This window comes from Lotus japonicus, chromosome 1, assembly GCF_012489685.1.
Source record: "Lotus japonicus ecotype B-129 chromosome 1, LjGifu_v1.2".
Lineage (NCBI taxonomy): Eukaryota > Viridiplantae > Streptophyta > Magnoliopsida > Fabales > Fabaceae > Lotus > Lotus japonicus.
Window position 1 is genome coordinate 83,798,837 of NC_080041.1, and position 25,708 is coordinate 83,824,544.

Here is a 25,708-nt window from a genome sequence, read left to right on the forward strand (position 1 = left end):
TCACCGCCACCATATCTGAACCCGAGGTCGAAGTGTTTGGAGGCGTGAGGTTCACGTTCAACGTCCAGGTTCGATCCCTCATCTCTCTTGTTCTTGATCCCCCTCTGGTTCTTGGAGGGGCGGTGCCAGATTTATCATGAAAGGGAGAACTAGGGTTCATTGTGGGTCTGAGAATGATGAAACACATACGAGTCTGGTGATGATTTATCGTTAAGCTTCATGTTCTCTTGATCTGGTTTTGCTGTGAAATTGGATTCTGACCTGGATTTTGAGTTTTGGTGGAGGAGGAAGAAGAGGTTGGGGATATGGGGGTTACGAGATTGTGGAGATTGGGGTTGTTGTGTTTCAGTAAAAAAACTGGGTGGGTTATGAAGAAAAGATGAAGAAGCAGATGCAGATGGTGATTTTTTTAGATGAAAAACTGGGTTATGATGCAAAGATGAAGAAAAAAGGACTAAGCTGAAGAAGATGAGAAGGAGATTAGAATTTTGTGTTTTAAATTTTTAATTAATCAATTTTTTAGTTAATTTGTTTTTTTAAATTTAAATTAATGATTTTCACATGGGTAAAAAAATATAAAAAATGAATTTGTTAACGTCTGTTAGTGTTTTTTAACGTCAATGACTAAAGTGACAGACATTTGCCACTTTGGGGGACCGCGAAATGAATAAAATTCATTCAGGGACGAATGTGAAGTTGGTGGACACTTTTGAGGACCAAAGTGACCATTTACCCTTAATAAAACTGATCTGCTCACGTCACTTAAAATATAAATGTGTGTTTGGATCAGCGTTAGCAGAATTGAATCTAGCCATAATTGGATCTGATCAGAATTGGATCTGTAAACGTGAGTTTGAGCGACGTGATTTATGTTTGGATACATTTACTAGAATGATTTGATTAGAATTGTTTTTAGGTCTGTAATGACCAAAATGGGTATAATCAAAATAGAGTATGCATAAAATAAATAACACATTAAAATAAGAAAATAACTTGATTTGTATGATTTCTAAAGTTTAATTTAATTTAATTAGTACAAGAGTATAGTATTCCATTTGACATTTGTTTTCTTCCAAAATCCATTTTTATATAAAAAAAACAACGGTGGTTTTGCTTTTCTAAAAAGTTACCCAAACACTAAAGGCCCATGGTGCTTTTCTAAAAAAAAAATAAGCCCATGGTTTTACCTTCCTAATTCCTACTCTACCCGTGCCACAGAACAAGCGGTGGTAATTTAACATTACCAATTTTATCTCTCAATTTCTCCCTCACGCTCACGCTGCTATGTCCTAAACCATCAAAATACAGAAGATAGATCACTGGTCAGTATTGATAATAAAGAGTGGGAAGGGTAAGATGGACCAAAATATCTCACAGGCTCAGATTTGGATCCCCTCCACGCAGAAGCTACTCTTGCTTGCTTCAGTTGGATCCACGTTTTGTTCCTGAATCAATTTTCAGATTGAAGTACCCAAACATCTTTAAAGCATAGAAGATCCACGTTTGGGGCTCAGATCCATTTTTTAGGCCCAGATCCACGTTTCAGAAGCTGAACCAAACACACACTAACACTAAGTCAGAATTTGAAATGTGATGTTTAAGTGAATCACCAAATTCATTCTGCAAAGATCATACATAAAAACTAATTTAATTTACGTTTTATCTTTATTGTTTGAATTTATTAAATTGTTGATGATTAATATAGAAATTTATTTATCGTCAGGGGTATTTTCATCTTTTGTGAACTAAATCATCTGACAATTATATTCAGGAACAAATTTTGTTTAAAAGAACAAATTTGGCTATTCACCGTGTGATGTTTCATGAAATTTGGAATCCTATCATGACAATCTCCTTGACCCTAAATCATTCTCATTTTTTATTAAACAATTGTTATCGGGGTTTTGTAGATCATAAACAAAGTTTGGTTGGATCATCTTAGTCTTATTAGACCAATGATATTTAAAATAAATAAAAAAGTATGAAATTTTTAGTTTATTTTTCTCGAATGTTATTGGTTCACCTAAAACTAAGATGATTTAACTCAAACTTTGTTTATGATCATTTAGGCAACCCTTTATTACTCATGAGTCTATTGTGAGTGACTGGGCGAAACTTTTTAACATGTCATCCTGAATTTTGTACAGTTTAGGTTGTCGGTAAACTTATGATGGTCAAGACTAATGACAATTTCATTAGGTTGAACGAAAAAACTCTCTTTGCTAGGGATGAGAGTGATTATACGTCAATTGAAAGAATTTTAACTCTTAATCTTATATGTCCATCGTGACAATGTTGCAATTCTCATTTACCTAATTTTTGTGATCCTATCTATGTTTCAAATGCACCACAAAATAATCGATGTTCATCAATGAGATATTGATTAAATGATGCAATTTACTTAATATATAGCTTATGATTTGAATTTTGAAAGAGTTTCTTAACATTATATCACCTTAAAGTCATTTGGTTGTTGTTTGATGGTCTTTAAGCTGGTAGGTATTGGGCAAGTGCAGTAGCTCCCACTCTATGTTTCTATACATTTTGGATTGAATCATGATATTCAACGTAGTTAGTTCAAATATTTTGACATGTTTAACTGCATAACTACACGATATTAGAGGTGTTGCTACCACCCAATATCTTCCAACTCAAAAACCATCAAACAACAAATAAATGAATAAGCTTATATAAATGATAAATTTGATGGTATTTCATTTTTTTTATAAACATTCAATACTCAATCACCTTTTAAAATGATGTCGCCAGATTCATGATTTAGTCACAGTCAAGGCTTACGATCACTCCCCATGGTGTATTGTGTGGGGATCGAACCTGAGAACTCTTCCCAGTTCCCACACACTCAGTTTGCGTTGCTAGTTGATCTACCCCTCTTGAATGATGGTATTTCATTTAAAACATATTGAGTAATTTTCACCATTTATGATTTCTTGGGAACACATATTAAAAGTGCACATTCAATATTACTTTAGTTTGTCATCGAATGATAATTTAAGTGATAAGTAGGAATTGAACATATACTAAGTGTATCTTTCAAATGTAAAAAATTAATATTATTTTAGTTTTTTATTTTAAAAAATCGAGGTGTTTCAATAAAGAAAAATACGTTACGTTAACAGCATACAGGGAAAGGAAAGGGTTGGTTTATGGGGCCTTTTAAATGGGCCCAACACAAAAGTAACAACAAAATAAACATAACAAAAAGTAACGCCGTTGCCGGGGATCGAACCCGGGTCACCCGCGTGACAGGAGGGAATACTTACCACTATACTACAACGACTTAGATGCTAGTCTCATGCAACTTAAGCTAAATAATACAAAACAACATAACGCGCCGAAGAGTGAAAAACCAAACAACTGCTCCATCTCTTTCTCTCTCCCACAGTGTCACTTCAGAAATCGGAACTCATCTCTGGATTTCAATTTCTTCTGAATCGTCGATTACCTCTTAATCGGTGATATCTGGAAATCGAAGTTCAACAGAAATGCTTCTCGGCGACGGAGGCGAAACTCCCTCAAGGTAACATATACCCGATGTTCTCATTCATTCTCACTCTTGTTTAGGGCTTCATTTCACATCTTATATTTTTTTTCCAATTTGTTATTGATTTGTGTTTCCAAGGTATGAATTATTGAGCATGGTGAAGAAGCACTCCAATTTGATAGGGAAAACGGTTGTTGAGGAGCAGGATGCTGCTGATGTCGAAATGGATATGAGGTTTTGGCATGATGTATTTGATTTGTATTTCGTCCGTGGCAAGGAATCTAGGGGACGCCAAGACGATGATCTCGTTTTCTTTGTCAGAAAATTGGTATGTCCTTTCAGGTTTATTATAATGATTTTCATGTTAAGTTTCTATTCTTGTGACTTGTAATGTAAGAATCATTGTTGTTGTTGATCATTTTAGAAGTGTTCTTTTCCTATAGGGTTCAGGTTCCTATAATGATTCAGAGACTGTTGATCCTTATTTTGTACGCAGGTGGGCTCCTGAGGTAAATTCAACATTCAAAATCTATTTGAGCTTTCTTTCAGATATGTATTTGTGTGTGGGTGTGCGCGCATGCGTGACATTGCTCGAGTTCAGATACTATCTAAGTGTATTGTGAAGAATCTCAAAGATTCTTCTTAATGCATACTTACATGTCCAAAGAAAATCAAACTAAGGCGAAAACTGTTAATAATGGTGTGTGAGTGTTAATGGCATTCATGGATATATAGGTGTTAAACACTATTTGTCATTAGTTGGGTCTTACCTTCCTAAGCTGAATTTTCTAATGATAAAAAACATGAATTGCTCGTTAATTTGTTCTGTGAATGAGCTAGCATAACTTCTAGCTTCATATTAGATGGCCCTGGAATAGTATGAGTTGGCCTGTGGTATTCAACTCTTGATTCTTAATAGCATTTAATATGTTTGCTGATTATGTGCAATGAGGTTATTTATTTTGTGAACCAATTCTATTTTTTAATTCCTACAACTCTTTAGGCTTATTGAATAACTCTTTTGACTTAGGCTTTGGTTTACATCCATTGTGATGCCAAATAATGTTATTCATTTTTTCTCCCCCAGTTGAGCAACTTAGTTGACGAAACTTCTGTAGATGTGGATTGGAGGCGTTCATTTTACTTGAATTTAATTGCTCATACATCATTTAGTGTAACTGTTGCAATTTGCAGGTAATAGTTTCCCTTCCTTAATTTCTTGTCCATCATTGTGCTTGACCTTGCTTTATCTGTTAGTTCGCTTCACAAAGATTTAGATCACCTTAAATAATGATCTTCTGCATGCATCAATTGATTGATCCTCAATCTAATCTACAGAGAGTGGTTCTCTAATTTACTTGTTTTCTCAATATATTATTAGTTGTATGATTGTATCTAATCATTGTATGTCTATGATTTGATACAATCATACAATTAATCTATGTTGGTAAGATATTGAGAAAACAAGTAATTAGAAAACCACTTTCTGTAGATTGAGGATCAATCAATGTTAGAGAACCACTCATACAACTAATGATATCTAATATACTTAATACCCTAATTTTGGTTTGATTATATTCGAGTATCTTTTTGAAACATTCCTTGACTTTGACGAAGAAAACTTATAATTTTTTAATAAAAGGTCATAAAATTGGTTTTTATCTAGGTTATTTGATTCAAACTATATATTTCACTAGTCACCAGGTTCTTCAGAAACACCAAGTTGCGCAGGATGCACCTTTATCTCCTATATATAAGGTAAATGTTATATAATGAATCTTTGTCTACCAGTTGGATTATCTTCACTTCCTCTGCTTGTAATTATTTCTAAATGACAAAATTTGATTTCCTTTTCATTAGTTTCACCTTTTTGTTTTTGAGGGTAGATTTGTCATCCCAATCTCCAATTTAGTGGGATGATGATGAAGCATGTCCTTATGTGGGAGATAGATTGATTTTTGTTGTTGGACACTGCTCAAGCTGCTGCTTGGGCAGGTTTTGGGCCTTAGTTTCTTGAAAGGAAGTCTAGTTCTGTAGCAAGGCTTTTATTTATTTCAGTTTTGGGCCTTAGTTTCTTCAAGATACATATCCATGGTTTCATTTCAGTTTTTTGGGCTGTTTATTTATTTCTTTTTATTGAGTGGGGAGTGCTTTTCTGTAGCAAGGCCGACACTGTTTTCCCAGTGATTGCAGACTCAAAGTGGTGTTTTGGATATTCAAAATGTCTGAAACTATATATATAAACATACATATATATTGTATTCTAATTTGGCAACATGCCCCATTGCACTTTCTCAGGTTGTGAAAACTGTTTATGCATCTCCAAGTCGCGTAAATTTTCAATTGGACTCTAAGAAGGCAAGTGTGCTTATCCCTTTTATATATCTTTGGGAGAAAGAAGGAATACTATCTTTCAAAAACATTCGTATTTTATTGACAACAACACTGAACTGTATACAGGAAGTGGAAACGTCACCTGCTTATCCAGATATATGTTTTGCAATTGATGATTTTGACTCCACCTTTGATGCTGTGGTAATATACTATTTTAGTAGTATGTTATTCTTACATTTTGAATTGCATTTCCATGTATGGAATGTTTAAATATTCAATATTTCACGTTTTCTATTTAGCTGAGATGTCCAAGAATATTACTTCAGATACACGGCTTTATCTTGCTAGTTTCATGTCGAAAGAAATGTTACCTTGAAATTAAAATAACCTCTATTCAAATATGGTCAAACTTCCAATAAATAAAGTATACTAGCAAAAAAACGTCTAATGCAGATTAATGGCAGTTCTTGTTAATTGCTATTGCTAATGCTGTGCAGTTAAAAGCTGAATTTTGTTATTGATGTACATGCTGAAATCTTAATTCACATTGTGATGTGCATTTATTTTGTTTCAGAATGCTTGGCTGTTTCATTGTTCTTGACATGTCCCTTACATAGGAACATATCATTAAATACTTGTGCTTTTTAGCTCCTGATCACTTCATAAAATAAGTCTTGGTCATTACATTTTCCCGCAGGTTTTGTCTGAAAAAGATCATTGCTATTGTGTAGTCCTTAACGCACATGACGGAGCAGCATTTCCTAGTCAAAAGGTGTCAAATGATTGCAGTACTAGTGATAACTCCTCCCCGGAAGTTTGTACTAGTTCTACTAAGAGAAAAGATACCAAGGTTTTTGACTAATTTTTACTGCATGGAGTGTTATTTTTTTTAAGCGTTTATTAATGCTTTCTAGTCTGGAGATTATTTAATTGATTTGTCCATATCTCAGTTTTCTGTTTCACTATGCTCGCTTCTATGGACTTTCATAATGAAATATGCAGCTGAAGCAATTGTTACTAGTGCTTGCACTTACTTTTGAAATGTGAAATTATAGGCTGTATGTTTTGCTAGTTGAAACTGTTCTTACTACATTCATTTGTATCTTCTTTTTAGAAAGTTAAATTAAGTAGCCAGTGGAACTTCCTGTCTTATGTCTTAAATTGATGAAATTTTGCCAATTTGGTTACAGGACAGCTAAATTATATATTCCCATGTTAGTTCCTAATAGGTTTTCATACATTGGTGCAGCTTTTCTCAGTTTTCTGAGAAGACCTCTGTTGCCCCTCTAATCGAAAAAGTAAATGGAATTTGAACTGTGTCTCTGCATCTAAAAAATATAAGCCTGACAACAAAGTCATTGTGCAATCATGCTCTTCTTTTATAGATGAATGGATTATTATTTTCTATATTCTCTCTCGCCAATGGTATTCTTGCACAGAAGTTCTTAAATAGCTAAGTTTTAGACGTTCTGATTTTCTGGTATCTCTTATTTACAGCTGACCCTTTTCTCAGGATTTGTCAGCTATCAGATGGTTCGAGATGCATATGATGGTCAATTTTCCTATATACCCTCTATAAATTCTTTTTTCATTTATGCTTTATACTGCAGCAATGGGTTTTTGAATGATTGTCTACAGAATGATTGGTTAGGAACATATTTTTGCCCATTAAATTGCAAAGATAATGTGATCGTGGCAACATCCCTGATCTTGATTTCATGTTTCACTTCTTTGGAACTTGCAAAATTTTAGGTCTTGTTTGATTTTTATTTTTCATTTTCTGTTTTCGGATTAAATTACAAAATCGCCACCTTGTTTTCATTTCATTTCCCGCTCTCAAAGTTTTGAAGAGGAAAGAGTGAAAACAATTCTTTGGTCAAAATTTTGAAAATATGAAACAATGTGAAATTAATGTGGCGATTGTGTAATTTAAATTGAAAACAGAAAATGGAAATGGAAAATAGGTTGGCGCTTAACACCTCCACCCATGGTTTGGAAATTCTTGGACATATTTGGTAGCTATTTTAACTTTATGTTTTCAGTCTAGTAAAACCACAAATCCCAACAAAGTTTTGACATTTCATAAATGTTTGGTAGCCTTCTTTGTTTTTTGCTTCTTTCGTAGAAGACATTTCTCACTTAAATTACCATTACACTTCATTTCCTCTGTATGATGAGCTTTCCAATTTTAATGCATTCTCGATTGTTGTTCTTCAGCTGGTAAATCTCGATTTGGGAGCCTTTTATCAGGAGGCAATTATCCTGGAAAAACAGACAGGATTTACATGAGAGGACCTGGAGGCCGAGGGGAAGTTGAAGTAGCCGTTTCTGGTGTTACAGGTAGGTAACTTTTTTTGGGTGGGATCTCTGAACTTTTCCAAAAAGAGAAAAACTATGACTTAACATTCATATCATATAGGAACTTTTCCACATATCACTTTAATGGTACATAATTGTTTATCATTTATTCCACCAGGACAGCAAGTTCTTTTAGTATAGAGTTAAGCACTTGGTAAATAGATCAAATTGCCTTAGGCAATACTGTTTGTCGGATCATTTTCACCATATATGTTGTGAAGCTTGTTTGTGTAGTTAAAGTTCCAATTGTATTATTTAAAAGGTAGATAGAAAGATGTATGAAATGGAATCTCTCTCTGTTGCAATGCCAGATCAAAGCCAGCAGGACTCAGATCCATCTTCTCCAGTTATATCAAAGAAAGGGTTTGGGCTCGGTGTAATTGCCCGCAGAGCAGCATCCGTTGCATCAGTAGCAGCAAGACATGCTTATGCAGCTGCTTCTGCCTCTAGCTCAAATTTTGATGAAATGATACCCTTGAAATGTAGCTTAATGTCCATATCGTTGCCCTGGGAACATATAGCACATGATCTTCTGTTTAAGGTGAGGTTTTGCATTGTCTAGTTGTTGTTAAACGAAATGATACGTAGACATTGCTATTAGGAAAATGTTTGTTTCTGGTTTTGCCCATTTCCGCATTGAGTAGCCTACCTAGCTGAAATGGCTTAACGGACATTTTTTATTCTCATTGCTGCTACTGAGCTTATTTTAATGATACTATTTCACTTGGAGAACACTGATTATTATCATGTGATTGTAATGTTTAGGGAGCTCCTCCGGTAAACATGTGACCATTTGATGAATCTCTCCGGCGCAATGAAAATCAAAATGAATCTGACGTCATGGAGCACACCATTTCTCGTGGGATGAAATTCATTTCTTTTTTCGCTTTTGGTGCATGTTGCACTTTCATGAATAGAAGTGTACATATTAGTGTTGGGTTGATTAAGATAAACTGAGGTTTTCTGCTAATTGTTTGTCATTCTAAGCCAACTGCCCATAGAAGATAAATGAAAGAAACTAGCCTCGGGTCTGCTGAATTGCACACACACACCGAGCAACTCCTCTAGAAAATAGTGTTTAATACAAGGGACAAGTGGATGAATTTCTTTGTAAAAAAGAATTTGATTGCTTTTTATATTTTTTATTCTTTGAGATAGAACATACTTTTAGTCTACTATAAATTATAACTTCAGCCATCGATCTTGGTACTAGCTCACACACATATTCTGGAAGTTCCACAGTCGAACTACCAAATAAATAAAAAATGGAATGGGCTGAGAATAAAAGACCTAAATGGTAAACGTTACTTTCTATTGAAAAAATCTTATTAGTCTGTTCATGTGAATCTAATTTATAGAAATTGTGTTCAGTAAAATGGAAGAGTTATAAATCTTCGAAATAATAGAGATATTGCAAACATCACCATTGCAATATTCATCAAAGTAGTTCGAGTTTTCAGGTCACAGAGCGATTAATTTACAGTTTCACTTTATTTCCATATTCACTATTTATTTATTTCTCTTCTTTTTCAATCATGTTACATATAACATCTTTTATTTTCTCTCTTTTTTCTGCTTATCACATCTTTTCACTCCATTTACACGTTATAGGAGTGTGAATGAAACTTAACATGAGGGTTGACCTTCTCATTATGCTCTGACCTGTTGTGTTGAAGATTTGCTTCCTATGATCTTAATAAGCAAGAACTAACGAATTAACCCTTTTTTTAAGGTAATGAATTAACCTTATAACATAAGATGTGGTTGTAAATTGTAATGGTATCGCCCCTCAAGGTTGTGAAGGTTAAAAAGCACATGCAAATATAGTGCGAAGGAAACAGAGCAATAGCTTTAGGGACAAAACCTGCACATAACAGAGAAAGGATCTATCAGGAGCACCTAAATGGTACTACTCCTTTTTCAGTTAATTTTTCTTGCAGCACATGCAGCCTACTTTAGATATGTAGAGAAGTGATTGCTTAATTATCTTTTTTCTTCATTAAATTAATCAAGGCTAGCTGAAATGGCAAATAGAAGTAATTGCATGTTATCCTCCACTCACTCTCACTTTAATAATAGTCCCACGGGAAACCAACCTCCAACCAAAACAAAACTGCCCAAAAGAATGCTCAACTAAGAAAACTACCCAACCAAGAATATTCCTTTGGTTTCTGTAATAAATAAATTGAAGGTCATGCATTAAATTGAATTTTTTCTGGAAGTTTTCTATTTTAGCCATGACCTCATTTTAGATGAATTAATACCGTTTAAAATAAGTGGAATGGAAATTACACTCCTATTTTTACTTGAACTTATTAAAAGAACACTAATAGTCAACTTTGAATGGATTTAACCTTATTTATTAGATAAGTTAGACTACGCGAAAAAGAAAAAGAGTAAATACTCAATTTCGTCTTTAGAATTATAAGTATCAAGCAAGTTAGTTCCTAGAAGTAGAAAATACTCTCGCGGTCTATGATTGTATCAAATGTCGGTCAAGTTACTCCCTACATTTGACATCATTAGGGACTAACTTAATTCACATTTGACACAGTCAGTCGGATATTTTTTTCTTTTATAAACTAATTTGTTTGATAAATTTCATAGACGAAATGGAACATTCACTTCAGTTTTTTTTTTCTTCTTTAGTTAACTTTCTTCCTTCCATTTTCTTTTAAGTACAGAGACTAAGACCTAACCGTTCATTGGTGGCAACTTTCACACCTCAAATGTGCGTTTCCAAAAATGACTTGGGGCTCATGCACACTAGCTAGTTGTAGACATGTAGTGTCCGGCAACTTTCAAATCCAATTTGTTGTTTAACCATTTTTGTTTGATCCTTCGTCATTAAGCTAAATCTAATCTTCCCAAAGAAAACCAATTCTAGTACCATTATAACAAAAAGCCTATACCCTCATCCAATTATCCCCACCACCACCATGCTTTGCTCCCTGACATTAAAGTTAATTAATTTGCATGAAATGGAATATATAGCATTTGTTTTAGTTAACAATAATCAAAAGACACACCCATACGTACATCTGAAACATCTCTTAGTTAATAGATTTTTTTTGGGACCAATTAACCCTTTGTGGCCCCCCACGTGTTCCCCCGCTTCCTCCTTTAAATACCCCTCTTCTCTACTTCGATTCCTCCCTTTTCCCTTTCTTTCCTCTCTCCGGTTCACTCTTTTGAACTTCATTGGGTTTTTCTCTCTTACTTGCTGCTTCAGCCATGTTCCTCCACGGAAATGAACCGGTCCGGTTCTCATGTGCTCCGGTTCTTGAAACCATGTTGCTGACCGAAAGCGAAATACAAGACCTGTTTTCCCTCATTAACCAACCGGCAGACCCGGCCAGCCCAAGCTCTGGTTCAAGCCGCTCGGTCTACTCGGCCGAGGAGAGAAAGATGAGGCGCATGCAGGCGAACCGGGAGTCAGCCCGACGGTCCAGATGCAAAAGGAAGAAGCATTTGGAGAAGCTAACGAGCCAAGTGAACCGGATGAGAATTGAAAACCGTGAAATGAAAAACCTAGTAGCCTTCACAGTGCAAGAGCATCTCCTTCTATCCCTACACAATGATGAGTTGAGATCCGAATCCATGACCCTTTTGGCCGAACTTTCAGATCTATATGCAATTTTAGGCACCACACTTCTACATTAATAGCCACTACTACTCATTTGAAACAAAAACAGTAGTAAGCAATGAGACCATATATATATAATTTATATGTTGATCCCCCCATATCAAATTAAGTTCCTAGCTACATGAATATATCGTTTAGTTTAGAAGCTATTTAGTTATATAGAATCAAGTTCTCTTAGTGAAGAAATTAACTATGGAAGTTGTTGCATCAAGGTTGGGAAGAGTAATATAATGCTAGCGTGCCAGAAGCTACTTTTTTTCCTTCTTTCTTTTTGTTATGTATTAACTATTAAGAGATGGAGGAGAACATGGGTTACGTGTGTTGTAGTGGCTAAAAAGAAGCCCTGCGTTATTGGAAGTGAAAAGTGGGGATTTTGAGGATGATGTACTTTTTATCATGTTGTGAACTTTTTCTTTTCCTTTTGAATTGGTAGCTTTTGTAAATTTGGTTCTTTTTAATAAGCCAAAGGTGTATTGAATTTTGTAAATTTGGTGTGTCAGTGAGTGGTGAGGGGAGCTAATGAGCAATACATATAAGTGTTTGAGGCTCGATCCACTCAGTTTCATGTAAAAAAATTAACAAAGAAACTGTTGGAATAAAATGAACAAACGCAAATGTGATAATATAGTAGGCATGGCAACGTGACGGGGCGGGTCGCATTTTGCTAGCTCTGTCCACCCCATCCTTGTTAAGAGTGGGATGGGTTAGAAGCAGGATTTAGAAAAGCGAAGATAACATTGTAATATCCAACATGATCTCTGAATCTGTGAGGTTTTTCAAGACTTCATTAATTTTAAATTTTTTTGTTTAATTTAAATTTTTACTTTTCTAAATAAATCATGTAGAAAACACATTTTAATTCCAATAATTTTTAAAAAAATATACTTCAAGTTATAACAAATCAAATATTTAGCAAATCATATATTTTTATGAGCATGTTTAAAGTCAAATGTTTAGCAAATCAATTTATAAAATCGTTTTGGATGATGACTCCAGTTCATTCATCCATGATCCATCTTGAATCCTAAAAATTCAGAAAGGTTTGAAATCACGAGGGTTGGTTTCTTTTTTTTTTTTTTTTGGTCAAAGAGATTGAGTTTCATTCGATAGGTAATTTGACCCAAATATTGCGACATGAGTTTACTGATCTACTTTCGTCCAAACAAAGAACTTTCAATTCATAAACAACAACAAAACGGACATAATAACATAGAGTACTTGGCCCATTAACGCATCCCATTTTCACTATTTGCCATCTATCTTAAAATTATTGAACAAAAAAAAGAACAAATCTATCTTAAAGTTTAAAAATAAAATGATGTTAGGGTGTGTAAAAAACAAAAAGAGGGATGTGTAAATAAATAATCCATTGGAATGAGTAGTATTTCCGTCAAATGGGGAAATTCAAATCTCATAGAAACAAAACAAAAACAAGGAATCAAACTTCTATTCTACACTAGTTGTATCTCAAGGAAACTCAACGATCACAAAATCAAGAAACATTCCTTGCACCATGCTCCACATCCCAAACAGTCGGAGGATTGACATCCCTAGCAATATCATGGATGAGTGGCCTCAAGCAGTAAAACCTGCAATGTTACTAATTTGCGATTAGTCAACAACCATCCCATAATCGGATTCACTGATCAAGTGATGAACTTGCATATCCCAAAGAAAGTTCACGCCTTCTTGATTGCCGGAACTTCTGCAACCAAAGAATCCATAGTACCCTCGAATGCTTACCATAGAAGCCTTTCACCCAAACACCCATTTCATCCGAACAACACCACCAACCCTCATGAGCTCATTTCTTGGATAGTAGCTAGCATGGGCCGGGTAGATCCAATGAACCCGTCCAACCCAATCCGATCCAATAGAAAAAATGCGGGTTGGATCGGGCAATCGGGTTAATCGGATGGATTTTACTACAACCCAACCAAGTTCGGATCGGATTTCGGATTCAGTCCAAATCCATCCAACCCAACCCAGAATCCATACATATAATAATATTTTTTTATAATTTTACTCATACTTGTAGTGCTAGTGTCGAAGTGATGACTTTTGAAACTTTGAGACTTAAGTATTTGTAGTTATTTGTCATATTTGAACTTAGAGTATTTGTTACATGTTTATATATAGTTATTTGGCATGTTGGAGACATCTAAGTTCTAAGTGTCATGCCATGACATTTAGTGTTGTTTTTCACTTTTTAGGTACTATTTATGTTAGATTGTTTCATGTCATTTGGTAATGAAGTTTTATGTTTTCATGATATTTGGCTATATGTCATTTATGTGGTATTATTTCATGCTATTTGATATGACTTTTTATGTCTTTTTCATGTTATTTAGTATTATAAGATATTTAGTATTTTTTATAACTTTTTCTGAATTTATAATAATTTTTGCAAGAATTTTTAATATTTCAGAGATATTATTACTTTAATATAGCGACCCAATCAATCCATCCAACCCAATCCGAACTTCGTTGGGTTGGTTCGGATCGGGTCCGAAGAAGAAATTCGTGAAATCCAACCAAACCCAACCCAGACAATTTTGATCGGTTCGGATTTTATTTTGACCAAAATCCATCCAACCCAACCCATGTGCACCCCTAAGTTGTATCTCAAGGAAACTCAACGATCACAAAATCAAGAAACATTCCTTGCACCATGCTCCACATCCCAATCAGTCGGAGGATTGACATCCCTAGCAATATCATGGATGAGTGGCCTCAAGCAGTAAAACCTTCAATGTTACTAATTTGCGATTAGTCAACAACCATCCCATAATCGGATTCACTGATCAAGTGATGAACTTGCATATCCCAAAGAAAGTTCACGCCTTCTTGATTGCCGGAACTTCTGCAACCAAAGAATCCATAGTACCCTCGAATGCTTACCATAGAAGCCTTTCACCCAAACACCCATTTCATCCGAACAACACCACCAACCCTCATGAGCTCATTTCTTGGATAGTAGCTACCGTCAACATTACACTTCATGAAAAGAGCAGGTGGAGGTTTCCATATAACCTGCAATAGACCATACACATTTAAAGGAAGGTGCTTTAAAAAAAAGGAATTTGTCTAGTTAAGAAGAATAAAAAATATAGAATTCTTTTCAAAAAAACTATATGCTTGATGTAAGAAAAACTAGGATGCTAATAGAAAATTTAATTCACTATCAAGAACAAACCCTAGCTAAGGCAGAAAATAAATTCAACAAAAGGAAATGGTAAGAGTGCTACACTTTATGATATCTCTTCCACACCCAGTCTTATGTTGTTAGGATTAAACCCTTAGTCTAAGGAGAGTCATACAAGTGACATCGTCCTAGTAGTAGAAACCTTTTTATTGTCAATTGTTCGTAATTCATTCAATAGCCAAAGGGTTGCCTAATGTCACATACAATATGTGAGATCACATCTCAACAAGCGATGACACAGTGTAGAACATAAGTCGTTTGAGTACAAGCATGCACACTCAAACAAATAAGCTAAGACATCCAGTTTAAAACATGATGTAAGAACCCTAAGTTGGGGATCCCAATTGACTCCTGGGCGAAAAAGTTTTTACCTTCGGTTTTAAACAGGGCTTCCAAAATAACAACTCACTCTACTCTTCCGAAGTTGCAAATTGTGTGTCTATCATGAAATCCCAAGACACGACTTTAGTGGCACCAACATGGGGACAGTCCCGCATCTTTGAGAAATGAGGAGTGAAAAAGGAAGTTTTTTGTAGATTAAGAACAAAAAGATCGTGGAGCCAACAGAGACAATGTGTAGGGAGAAACAGGGTCAATGATCCACTTCGGTTTTGAAAAAACACATTTGGTACTCGTGTTTGCAATTGAAGATGGCCCATTTGTGTTTTGGCCATCAGACACATTGAAAAAAATGACATCAATCTTTATTAGTATATAAAACTTGACTGAACAACGTTTATTATTGTATTGCATTTTAATGATGATGTCACTTTCAAATTAATTAGGGCCAGTCCACTTGTCCTAATAAAAATTGAAACAAAACTAAAACCACACAATTGAGAGTTGTTACTACCTAAAACGTAATTTCTATGGCATTTGTCATCTGATCATCACTTTTTAGTTTTTATATGCTTCCATCCCGACAATGATTCAATTCAATGAATCAATTATACTTATCTCTCTCCAATTATGCGCGGGATTAGTATTTTATTCACAGACAATAGCTACGTGCTATAAAGGTAAGTAACAACCTTTGTGTCCTATCAATCATTAACAGCATTACCTTCAAAAGAAGGAATCATTAAGAACATTGAGCCGTGTACTAGCATTATTATTAGTTCTACAAAGTGCATGGCTAATATTATTTGTTATTATATTGGACCATACAAAAGTGGACATTTCTGATTTCATATCTTGTGTTAAATCTAGATATACGGACAAATTGAATAGAGGTACACATGTATTTTAATTTTTAAGACAAAAGGGCTCATAGTCAAATATATAACTTAATTTTAAAGAAGAAAACATGTGTTCTTGTGTTGTAATCAGCATGTTGAACTGTTGAAGTGATTTTCATGACCATAAAAAATTATTTTGAATCATGGCTTTAGAAAAATTTAAACTTGAAGCTTGGAAACTTTCTGAACTCATACTCAAGCTTTGAGCTTGGTAATATTTAGAAAGACAATTTCCAAAATATATATATCAGCTCAAATAAATTATTTTTATGTAAAAATACAGGTAAAAAATCAAAGCATTGAATGTTTGAATAAAATTTGAGTTAACATAAAAACTTAACATCCAATTCATGAAAATAGTTCTGTGAACTTTTTGCCTTAAAAGAGTGTCAATGTATGTTTCTTAGGATTAAGATAATCTCAAGTAAATTGATAATATTAATTGAAATATTACGCCTACTTCTCTCGTTATAAATGTTTAATTAAAAGTCTCATATATTTAATAGGTATGAAGAGAGAAATTTATACAAAATTTTAACTTGTGAAAACTTGAGAATATTTACACTTGGGAGCATCCTCTATTTCTCAATTTGAGTAGAATATCAAATTTACTTTTCTAAACTTAATGCAATAAATCATGTGTAAAGGATGTTAGCACTCACTTCAAGACAAAATATTAACATAACTATTTTTATAAATTGAGATTAAAAGTGATTTCGCATTAACTCAACTGATATTCAAATATACATTTACTTACTGCAAGTGAGGTATTATATATAAAAAAAATCTTTTGATTTGATAATAACAAATTTGAAGTTTAAACTATCAGCAGTACTGAAAGGAAATGGATGGCAGAAGGGAATAGTAGCTATTTATTATTCATGACAATTGCATTTATTACTCAAAATAGGTAGCCAAAGTCATCTAAATTCAAATTGTCGACCCCAGGGTAAGTGGATTTTCAGATTCAAGAAAGCTTTTGGAAGTATATAGCAAGAGACAGAAGAGGGAGTAGTTAAATAAGTAAACCCATAAAAGCTAGAGACCACATCACATAACTCCCAAGTATCCTTCTCTCACTGCAATTGCAGCGTCAGATGATGTTGTTGTCAACCTCGAGTTGTGTCATGTTGGTTGTTTACCTCATCCATTAATCACAAAGTCGGGTTCGATCCTCGCTCATAGCAACATAGCACATTTTTTATTAGTCGTTTATCGCTTAGTTCGAACACACACGATCAGAGGTCCCAATCAATAAAAAAAGATAATGCTCTTGTCTATCCAAATTTATTGCTCTGCTCCTTGTCACGCCCACATTTAACCGCCACATCTTTATAATATATTCCTACCAAATTCAACTGTTTCAATTTGAACTCCTTATTCCCATGGCTTCACCAGAGAAAAAACTTGGAGAATTCCTAAAGGAGCAACAAGAACCTTTCATCCTAGAGGTTTACCTATTAGAAAAAGGGTGTTCAAGAAAATTGAAAAGATCTGATGCAAGCTCTTGCTTCTTCAAGCCTCTCTTTCCACTTTCCAAAGTGCTAACAATCCTACATAAGAAGCTTCACTTTCAAAACCGATCAAAAAGTGCTCTGTTCAGGGACCCTGAAACCAGAACAGAGCATGCCCCTCATGAAACAGTTGTGGAACTGGAAACAGATCGGTTCTCAACCGCTAGCAGCTCAACGGTATTCAATTCATGCTCAGATGTTGATGAAGATGGAAATTCTTTTTGGTCACATGAGAACAATCCTTTGTTTTCTTCAGACAATTTCGAAGTTTCCAGTGTCTACAACATGGAGGTACAGAGGTATGAAGTTGAATTTGAACCCAATTTCTGATTTACACAAATCTTATTTTGTATAAAACTCAATCTAAGTATGATCAGCATATTAATTGGTTTTATTTCTCTTACAAACAAAGCCAGCAAGCTATCAACAATGGAAATCAACACCAAAGATGCATAGAAGGTAGCCGTGTTCCACATACACAATCTAGAAACATTCTTTTGTTGTTTGTGGTTTTTAACTTGTTGTGTTGTTATTTACTTTTAATGACATGTACTAGGTTCTGTGACACATGAAAAATTGAACCATGATGTTTGTGTTTGGGGAAAAGAACAGAGAACAAGGAAAATCACAGAGGATTCACTATTATCAGCTGCTCTGTGGAGTTCACTTATTCAATCAGCAAAGAGATCAGAGAACTATACTAAGCAATTACAAGGGCTTCTTGGGCCAAATGTTTCACAGGTGTTGAAATCTAAAAGGGTGTTACACGAGACAAAGCAACTTCTATTTGATTGTGTGAGGGAGATTACGATGAGTCAGAAAGGTTGCAATAAGCAAATGGTACAATTCATGGGAGCTGAAAATCTGGGGAAGGTGATGTGGGAGAGGACAAAAGAATGGTGTGGAAATGAGAGTTTGGATGATTGTGCCAATGAATGGAGTAGTAAATTGTTGAAGGCGCAGGTGATGGAGATTTGCGTTGAGATTGCCGATGCAATATTGGAAGGTGTGAATGATGAGGTTGTATCAGAGATGATTGAAATTGAAATTTTGACACCAACCATGTAATGAACTTAATTTCGATTGCAGTATCTGTCCACTGCCCATTTCTGACCATTACCTCTTGAGTGGTGTGAGGTCTTTATGAACTCAAAACTTCAAATATGAGCTGCTGAATTTGTACACTGCTGAATTTTTTTCCACAGTCAATTCCAACATTAAGGAACTATAACGTGTCTTTTTCATACAATTGTTCGAGTCAAATTTAGGAGTATATTTAGTTAAAAAACTCACCCACAAAATATGCTAGGCCTAGTTAAAAAGTCCATACATTTGTGGCTGAAAAAACATGTTCTGCACATTAACACCTTATTTAAACTCTAAGTTTTGTTTCATTAAAATATATAGTTTTTAAGTTAAATTCACACTTCCATTAATGCCAATTGGTAACACTGCATAAGATACTTGACAAAAAAATATCTAGGTCAACAAGAACATCCTTAATCCCCGAATGATAGCTCATGTGATAAGAGTTAGGGATATAAAGGTTGAATGGGATGAAGAGTGAAACGCACCGTTTCAGTAAATGAGGGTAAAATAATAATAATAATAATAATAAAATAAAAAGAAGACAGCAACGTAAAGGAGGAGAAATGGGTTGAATACCCATTACTTTCTTCCTCTGGTACCCGAAACCTCACTTCCCCCTTCTGATTCCATTCTTCTTCACCTCAAAATTCTCATTCTTCTCCTTTAATACTTTCATCCTCATAATTTATGTGCTATCATCAACTAAAAAACGTGGATACCCATTGTAGATTAAGTTTGGAAATTGAGTGATTTGAAGGTTACTCATTTTCTGAGTTGGGTTCTTTAGGGTACTTTGAGGTAAACTCTACAACCCAAAAGCTCATAATCCTATTTTTACAGCATGTATGGGTAGTGGGTACTGTCATAGTATAGAGAAATCAAGAGTTTGATTTTTTTTCATGAATTCTCTAAAACCCTAAGTCTCATAAATTGGGGGTTTTTATCTAATCTCTTTGCTACCCATTATTGATGCTCAGATTCTCAAGGAGGCGCTTCTGTTGGTCAAACTGAGGGTGCAGAAAGAGATTGAGCTAGCTCTCCATAGTTGTGAGTGCATAGTTTATAAAGTGGCAAGTTTTTACATTAAATTTTTAATGGGAGAAGTAAAAACCATATATTCAGCTCTTAATAGATATTATCTTAAGTCCATGGGTTTTATTCTATGTTGGAAGCATATGAATTAATTGGTGCCTAAACTCAGTTTTGTTCTTGCTGCCATTTTCCCTCTATATGCAAATTCTTGACTTTTGACCATTTGTGATGTTTTTTTTCTAGACTCTATGTGCTATGATTTTTAAGCTTTACGCTTTTAATGATTTTAGAAGTTAAATTCATGAGGAGGGAAATGAAGCTCAATGAGATTTGAAACGTTAGTACATGATATATATAAATATATTTGTATTTGAGCTAAATCTAAAACTAGATTCTATCAAATCTTATGTTTGGCAAATATATGTGATCAGTTATATTTTGGTGCCGTTAGTCGCAACGAAGAGATAATGCGACATATGTACCGTTCGTCGCAACGAAGAGATAATGCGACATATGTACCGTTCGTCGCAACGAAGAGATAATGCGACATATGTACCGTTCGTCGCAACGAAGATATAATGCGACATATGTACCGTTCGTCGCAACGAAGAGATAATGCGACCTATGCATTGTATGGCATAGTATAATACCGTTCGTCGCAACGAAGAGATAATGCGACCCATGCATTGCATGACATAGTATGATATCGTTCGTCACAACGAAGAGATAATGTGGCCTATGCGATTCGTGCTTTATAGTAGAACATCGTTTGTCGCAACGAAGAGACAATGCGGCCTATATGCATATAGTTTATGGAAGTGATTGTTGTTGAATGGAGAATGTTGACTTAAAGTCTCTTATATATATGTATATATACGGTTTGCCTAAGATCTGATTTTAATGATCATGCCTTAAGTGCTTCTCCTTTCCGCGCACTTTATTTATTCTGCCTCACTAAGTCTTTGTGACTTACCCCATTATTATTTCCCTCAACCATAATCAGAGGAACGAGCCACGACCGATTAGACAAGAACTGGCCTTTCTTTTTGTTAAAGAAATAAGACAGCCGGCGCAAAAGCAACAATACAGGAATCATAGAAGCTCAAGCCCTCAACTCGACCTGAGAAAACAGCATTTCACAAGCAGCTGTGTAGTAGATTTCTGGGCCTTGCTGAGTTACCCATGAGTCTTCACTTGTTTTGGTATGCCTCCATTGTGCGGTGGCTAGTATGTTCTTTTTGGTCGACTCCAGTATGATGCAGCCATAGGGATAGAGAGTCATTTTCTGGTTCTGAGTTGTAATTATTAAACTCACTATGTTAGCGCTTTGTTTGGTTTGTACTCTTAAGACCCTTTGATGGGTGTTATTTTGTTATGATGTAATATCTGGTTGCTGGGTTTCTAGATATATGTTATGACAGGTATTTATCATTTTGATGAGGTTGATGTTGAAAAAACAAAGAAAACTCTATCGAAATTTCAGTAGAACTTGATACTTTGATTTATGTGTCCATACTGTGGTCATATGTATAGGCTTGCCAGGCTAGTAGAGAGTTTGGTTGTTGCTAGTCTGTGCGCCGGTCATGCACCTAGAGTGGGTCGTGACAAAGGGTGAAGGGTTCATGGTTCGAACTCTGAGGAAGACTAATTTACTAACATTACTAACAACTAAAATTTCTCTATAAAAAAAATAAAACATACTTAATCCAAAGAAAATCAAAGACAAGCAAGCTTAGTCATATAATTAGTTACTTTATTACATTCCTCCCTACATGGTAAGTTGACACGAAGCAAACTAGATGGAAAAGACCTTGCAGGTATTTGCAATAGGTGACACAAATCAATAATAAAAATAAAAATGTATCTTAAATAATTTTGTTTAACTAAACTCGGAACGTCGTCTACTTCAGCTAGTTGGTTCGGGATGATCCTGTGGATGGTGTTGCAGATTTGTTGAGAGCTGGCCTCATGAGCACTTTGTTCAGGAGAGTCTAACCTCCTTTCTCTTTATTATTTCTTTTCATTTTTGTATCAAAAAAATTGTTTACTTTAATAATAGTAATATTTCCTAATTTAAATGAAAATTATTCATTTACAAGAAGTCGTTTTGTCTTGTTTGTTAATTTTTTCTGATTTTTTTGTAAGAATCCAATCTGAATTGAAAATGGGCTTAGCCTAGGGTGTATCAGTCCAAAAAGAAGCAAGCCCAAAACCACAAACTCTTAAAACTGAACGAAAACCTACCCATGTAGTGTGCAACTAGCAAGCAGCCGCACTGAACTGAAGCGAGTTGGTTAGGTTAGGGTTTTGAGGCCTCAATTTCACCTTTAAATACCACCACCACAGTTCCTCTCCATTCATCACCTGAGCTTCCACAAATCAAAGCCGAAAGCGGCGTTTACAGAAGAAGATTCAACTTTGTTTTTGAGATCCTTCTGTCCTTGTAGTTAATCTTTGTTTCTTTTTTCAATTGATCTATACAATAGAAAGCAATAGGGGTTGATTGCGATGATTATAAACAATTCCTCGTACTGAATGCTATATTGCATGACAGACACCTTTACACCCATAGAATATGAGCATCGCCCCCTCTTTCATAATTTAATTTTTACTTTTTTTTTATTTGTTTGCGTTTTTCTGATTATATTTTTCTGTGTGGAAAATTTGATCTGAAACGGAGTTGGGTACATGATTTGCAGAGCATGTCTTTTGACAACAGCTTTGTGTTAAGCCCTAACTCCACACACTTATTGAGTGGTGTTTAAAGCCTAACCTGGATTCATTGAGGTTTTGGTTACGCACACCGCCACATCTGGATGTTATAGTTCAATATTAGTGTGACTCATTCATAGAGATATCATGGACAAAACCTTCCTAATTGTTTCAATTCGATTATCATTTTATAACATCATTCTGTAGAACCTATCAATCCAAAATACATTCAAACTTTTCCCAACCAATATTTCAATTAGATTTGTCCAATGTTTCTCAAGAATCTAATTATTCAGTTGTTGCTTTTGGCCTTTTACATTGAAAATAGTACTCCCTTTGTTTTTAAATATAAGACCTAATACAAAAAATTGCGCTTATTAAGAAAACATTAAATGTGTTCAATTAGTGTATTGGTTTTTTAAAAATGCATACATTCTTCCATATTTATCCTTTGTCATTTTCTCTCACTAATTAATGGTAAGTGGTAATCAAAACTTGGGAATTGAAAACATATAATTAATGTGGAGGGTAAAAATGGAAGAGTACAAAACCTTTTGTTAGATTATTGTAACTAGGTCTTATATTTAGGAACTTCAAAATTTTGAAACTAGGTCTTATATTTAGGAACGGAGGGAGTAAATATTATGATCGACTAGGCCTCCAAAATGAAATCTTTCATATTTTTGTTCAAAGTGCAAAATGGTAATTTGTGCGAGGTCACAACCAACATTTACTCTAAAATTCTCTTTTCGCTAATTCAGTAACATTTTTGCGGGTTTAACTACATTGGTTGTGGTTTCATATTTTTAGGGGACTTGTAAGTGTTGAAATAGGTATATTGATTGTTTTAATAGCTTTTGTTTGTAGATTTTTAATATCAATGAATGCTATCTAAGCTATTTTCTTTTTTTTTAAATATTATGAGCTTCAATAAATTTAAACAAAATTATATATTACAAAATATTTCATGGATATTTATTTTGTTTTTATCTAATAGTTTGTGAATTTTTGTGGGCATTATGCCACAAAACATAGCCTTCTTTAGTAGTAAAAGCCAATATTTTATTATCTCGAAAAATAATGCTTGTATTTAAATCCTACATTTTCATCATGATCTTTAATAGAAAAACATGATATTGCAATGCTAATAAGTAATAACCATATAACAACTTACATAAACTTTTAGATTCAATAAACTCTTAGATTCAAACAATTATTGAATATTGAACAAGATTGTTTTCTTTCATGATGTATTGGTTTTCTTTCCTACTGAAAACAAAAAAAAATTGTTTCAAATTTTTTATTTCATAGTTTAATCACTTGATTCTTAAAAACTAATTTTATTTCTAATGTTCCTAAACTTATATGTAGGTAAATGCCGTGAAAAAACGTTTCAAACACATCAAGCAAAAAGAAAAAGTAAGAGTGGAAGGAGTTAGCTACTATAAAAAAATGATTAAAACTCAAAAGGTAACAATATACAACTTGTTTCATAGTGAGTGAATTGTCATTTTGGTCCTTGAGAAAGTAAACGTCGGTCATAGTAGTCTCAAAAAATCTCTAAGTGTGTTGACGTCGGTCATCGTAGTCTCTATCTATATTTGGCCGTTAGTTTCTGGGACGGAAAATGTCCATGTGTCAAGTTATGTGTCACGTGGGTTTTAATTTGGTCCCCGACATTTTCAAAAGATAAAAACCAAATAATTAAGAAAAATCTAATAAAAAACTTAATTACAAAATATCAGATCATTCTTCTTCCTCATCATCTTCAATGTCATCTTCATCTCAACAACACCACCCCCCACTTAAAAAAAAAATCCCAAATCAATTAACATTAAATTATCATGTTTACTATCATGTTGTCATCTTCATCATCACATACTTCACCGTCACAATCATCATTTTTACTATTACAATTTCACTATCATTAAAATCATTAACCTAATATAACCGGAAACTTAACACCACATTAAATTAAGACCTTAATTTACTCCAAATTTGTGAAAATTAAGTGAGAACACCAACTTGTTCGCACTTGAATCACTTGACTCCGGAAATTGAAAATGCCTCATCATGTGGAAAGAAATTCCTTCTCCTTCTCTTTCACCTCTCCTCACCACCACCCCTTTGTAAAAATCCCTTCTCCTCTTCTCACCCTTATTCCTCATCCTCTCCCACTCTGAAACACCCCCATCATCTGAAAAAGCAGCCATCGCCACCTAAGTCCATGGGAACTACAATCAGATCTGGAACCTTCGACCACATTTCACATCCTCTTTGCTCGATCTAGAACCTTCGACCACCGTTCACCGTTCTGGGCCTCCCTCCGTTCAGCGTCATCGCCACCTTTTGAATTAGTGTTTTTGGGTTTTCAAATCGATGTTGTCGTTTCTGGGATTTTTGAATCGATTCTGCTGTTTTAGGGGGTTTTGGGTTCAATTCGATACTAGACAGGGAGAACGGAGGAGCTGGATGGGGATGAAATGTGGGGGAAGTAGGAGTAGGAGCAGGGAGAGGAGGAAGAGTTGTGGTTTAAGGTTTTTTTTTTGCTATTGTTTATGCATATCTGTGATAGATCAAACAATGGAGGGCGAAATTGCAGCATCCATACTTTGGCTTAGAACTAAAACCATTGTTTTCTATTGTTTTTAATGTTAATTGATTTGGTGTTTTTTTTAAAGTGGGGGTGAGGGTTGTTGTGGTGTTGTTGTTGAGATGAAGATGATGTTGAAGAAGATGATGATCAAGAAGATAATGATATGTTGTAAGAAGATAATGATCTTGCTAATTTTTTATTTTTTGTAATTCATAATTTTAATTAAATTTAGTTTGGATTTTCTATTTTTTTGTTTTTTTAACTCATTATTTTAATTAAATTTAATTACCTAGGGACTAAATTGATAACGTCGGGGACTAAATTGAAACCTACGTGGCACATAACGTGACACATTGACACTTTCCGTTCCAGGGACTAACAGTCAAACGTAGATAGGGACTACTATGACCGACGTCAACACTTACAGGGATTTTTTTAACCATTAATGATCTCTAGGGACTAATATGACCGGCGCTTAC

At 34.6% G+C, this 25,708-nt stretch overlaps 2 protein-coding genes and 2 non-coding genes across 4 annotated transcripts; 3 read left to right on the plus strand and 1 right to left on the minus strand.

Annotated features, from left to right (window-relative positions):
• Window positions 1-3,229: 3,229 nt before the first annotated feature.
• Window positions 3,230-3,301, minus strand: TRNAD-GUC (transfer RNA aspartic acid (anticodon GUC)). The gene has a single exon. It is a non-coding gene; the product is annotated as a tRNA-Asp (tRNA).
• An 84-nt stretch (window positions 3,302-3,385) lies between these two features.
• On the plus strand, window positions 3,386-9,390 carry LOC130723702 (uncharacterized). The gene is made up of 11 exons (XM_057574826.1): window positions 3,386-3,541; window positions 3,644-3,833; window positions 3,949-4,014; window positions 4,593-4,699; window positions 5,203-5,263; window positions 5,804-6,040; window positions 6,537-6,689; window positions 7,337-7,391; window positions 8,057-8,179; window positions 8,509-8,738; window positions 8,963-9,390. Exons 1-11 carry the CDS (start codon window positions 3,507-3,509, stop codon window positions 8,984-8,986), a joined length of 1,281 nt encoding a protein of 426 aa, XP_057430809.1. The 5' UTR covers window positions 3,386-3,506; the 3' UTR covers window positions 8,987-9,390.
• An 8,016-nt stretch (window positions 9,391-17,406) lies between these two features.
• On the plus strand, window positions 17,407-21,352 carry LOC130723716 (uncharacterized). Its single transcript, XM_057574845.1, has 5 exons — window positions 17,407-18,099; window positions 18,213-18,259; window positions 18,357-19,687; window positions 19,867-19,936; window positions 20,925-21,352. The coding sequence occupies exons 1-3, from the start codon at window positions 17,672-17,674 to the stop codon at window positions 18,866-18,868; spliced, it is 987 nt and encodes a 328-aa protein (XP_057430828.1). The 5' UTR covers window positions 17,407-17,671; the 3' UTR covers window positions 18,869-19,687; window positions 19,867-19,936; window positions 20,925-21,352.
• A 1,068-nt stretch (window positions 21,353-22,420) lies between these two features.
• On the plus strand, window positions 22,421-22,505 carry LOC130734939 (small nucleolar RNA snoR8a). Its single transcript, XR_009018272.1, has one exon. It is a non-coding gene; the product is annotated as a small nucleolar RNA snoR8a (small nucleolar RNA).
• The last annotated feature ends 3,203 nt before the right edge of the window (window positions 22,506-25,708 follow it).

What these genes read in the sequence shown, in the direction of transcription:
- LOC130723702 (XM_057574826.1), top strand. Translation starts at nt 3,507, where the DNA reads ATGCTTCTCGGCGACGGAGGCGAAACTCCCTCAAG. An exon ending in TTTTCTTTGTCAGAAAATTG is followed by an intron (nt 3,834 to 3,948) that starts GTATGTCCTTTC and finishes CTTTTCCTATAG; the next exon opens with GGTTCAGGTTCCTATAATGA. An exon ending in AGCCGTTTCTGGTGTTACAG is followed by an intron (nt 8,180 to 8,508) that starts GTAGGTAACTTT and finishes TTGCAATGCCAG; the next exon opens with ATCAAAGCCAGCAGGACTCA.
- LOC130723716 (XM_057574845.1), top strand. Translation starts at nt 17,672, where the DNA reads ATGGCTTCACCAGAGAAAAAACTTGGAGAATTCCTAAAGGAGCAACAA. An exon ending in TACAACATGGAGGTACAGAG is followed by an intron (nt 18,100 to 18,212) that starts GTATGAAGTTGA and finishes TTACAAACAAAG; the next exon opens with CCAGCAAGCTATCAACAATG. An exon ending in ACACCAAAGATGCATAGAAG is followed by an intron (nt 18,260 to 18,356) that starts GTAGCCGTGTTC and finishes GACATGTACTAG; the next exon opens with GTTCTGTGACACATGAAAAA.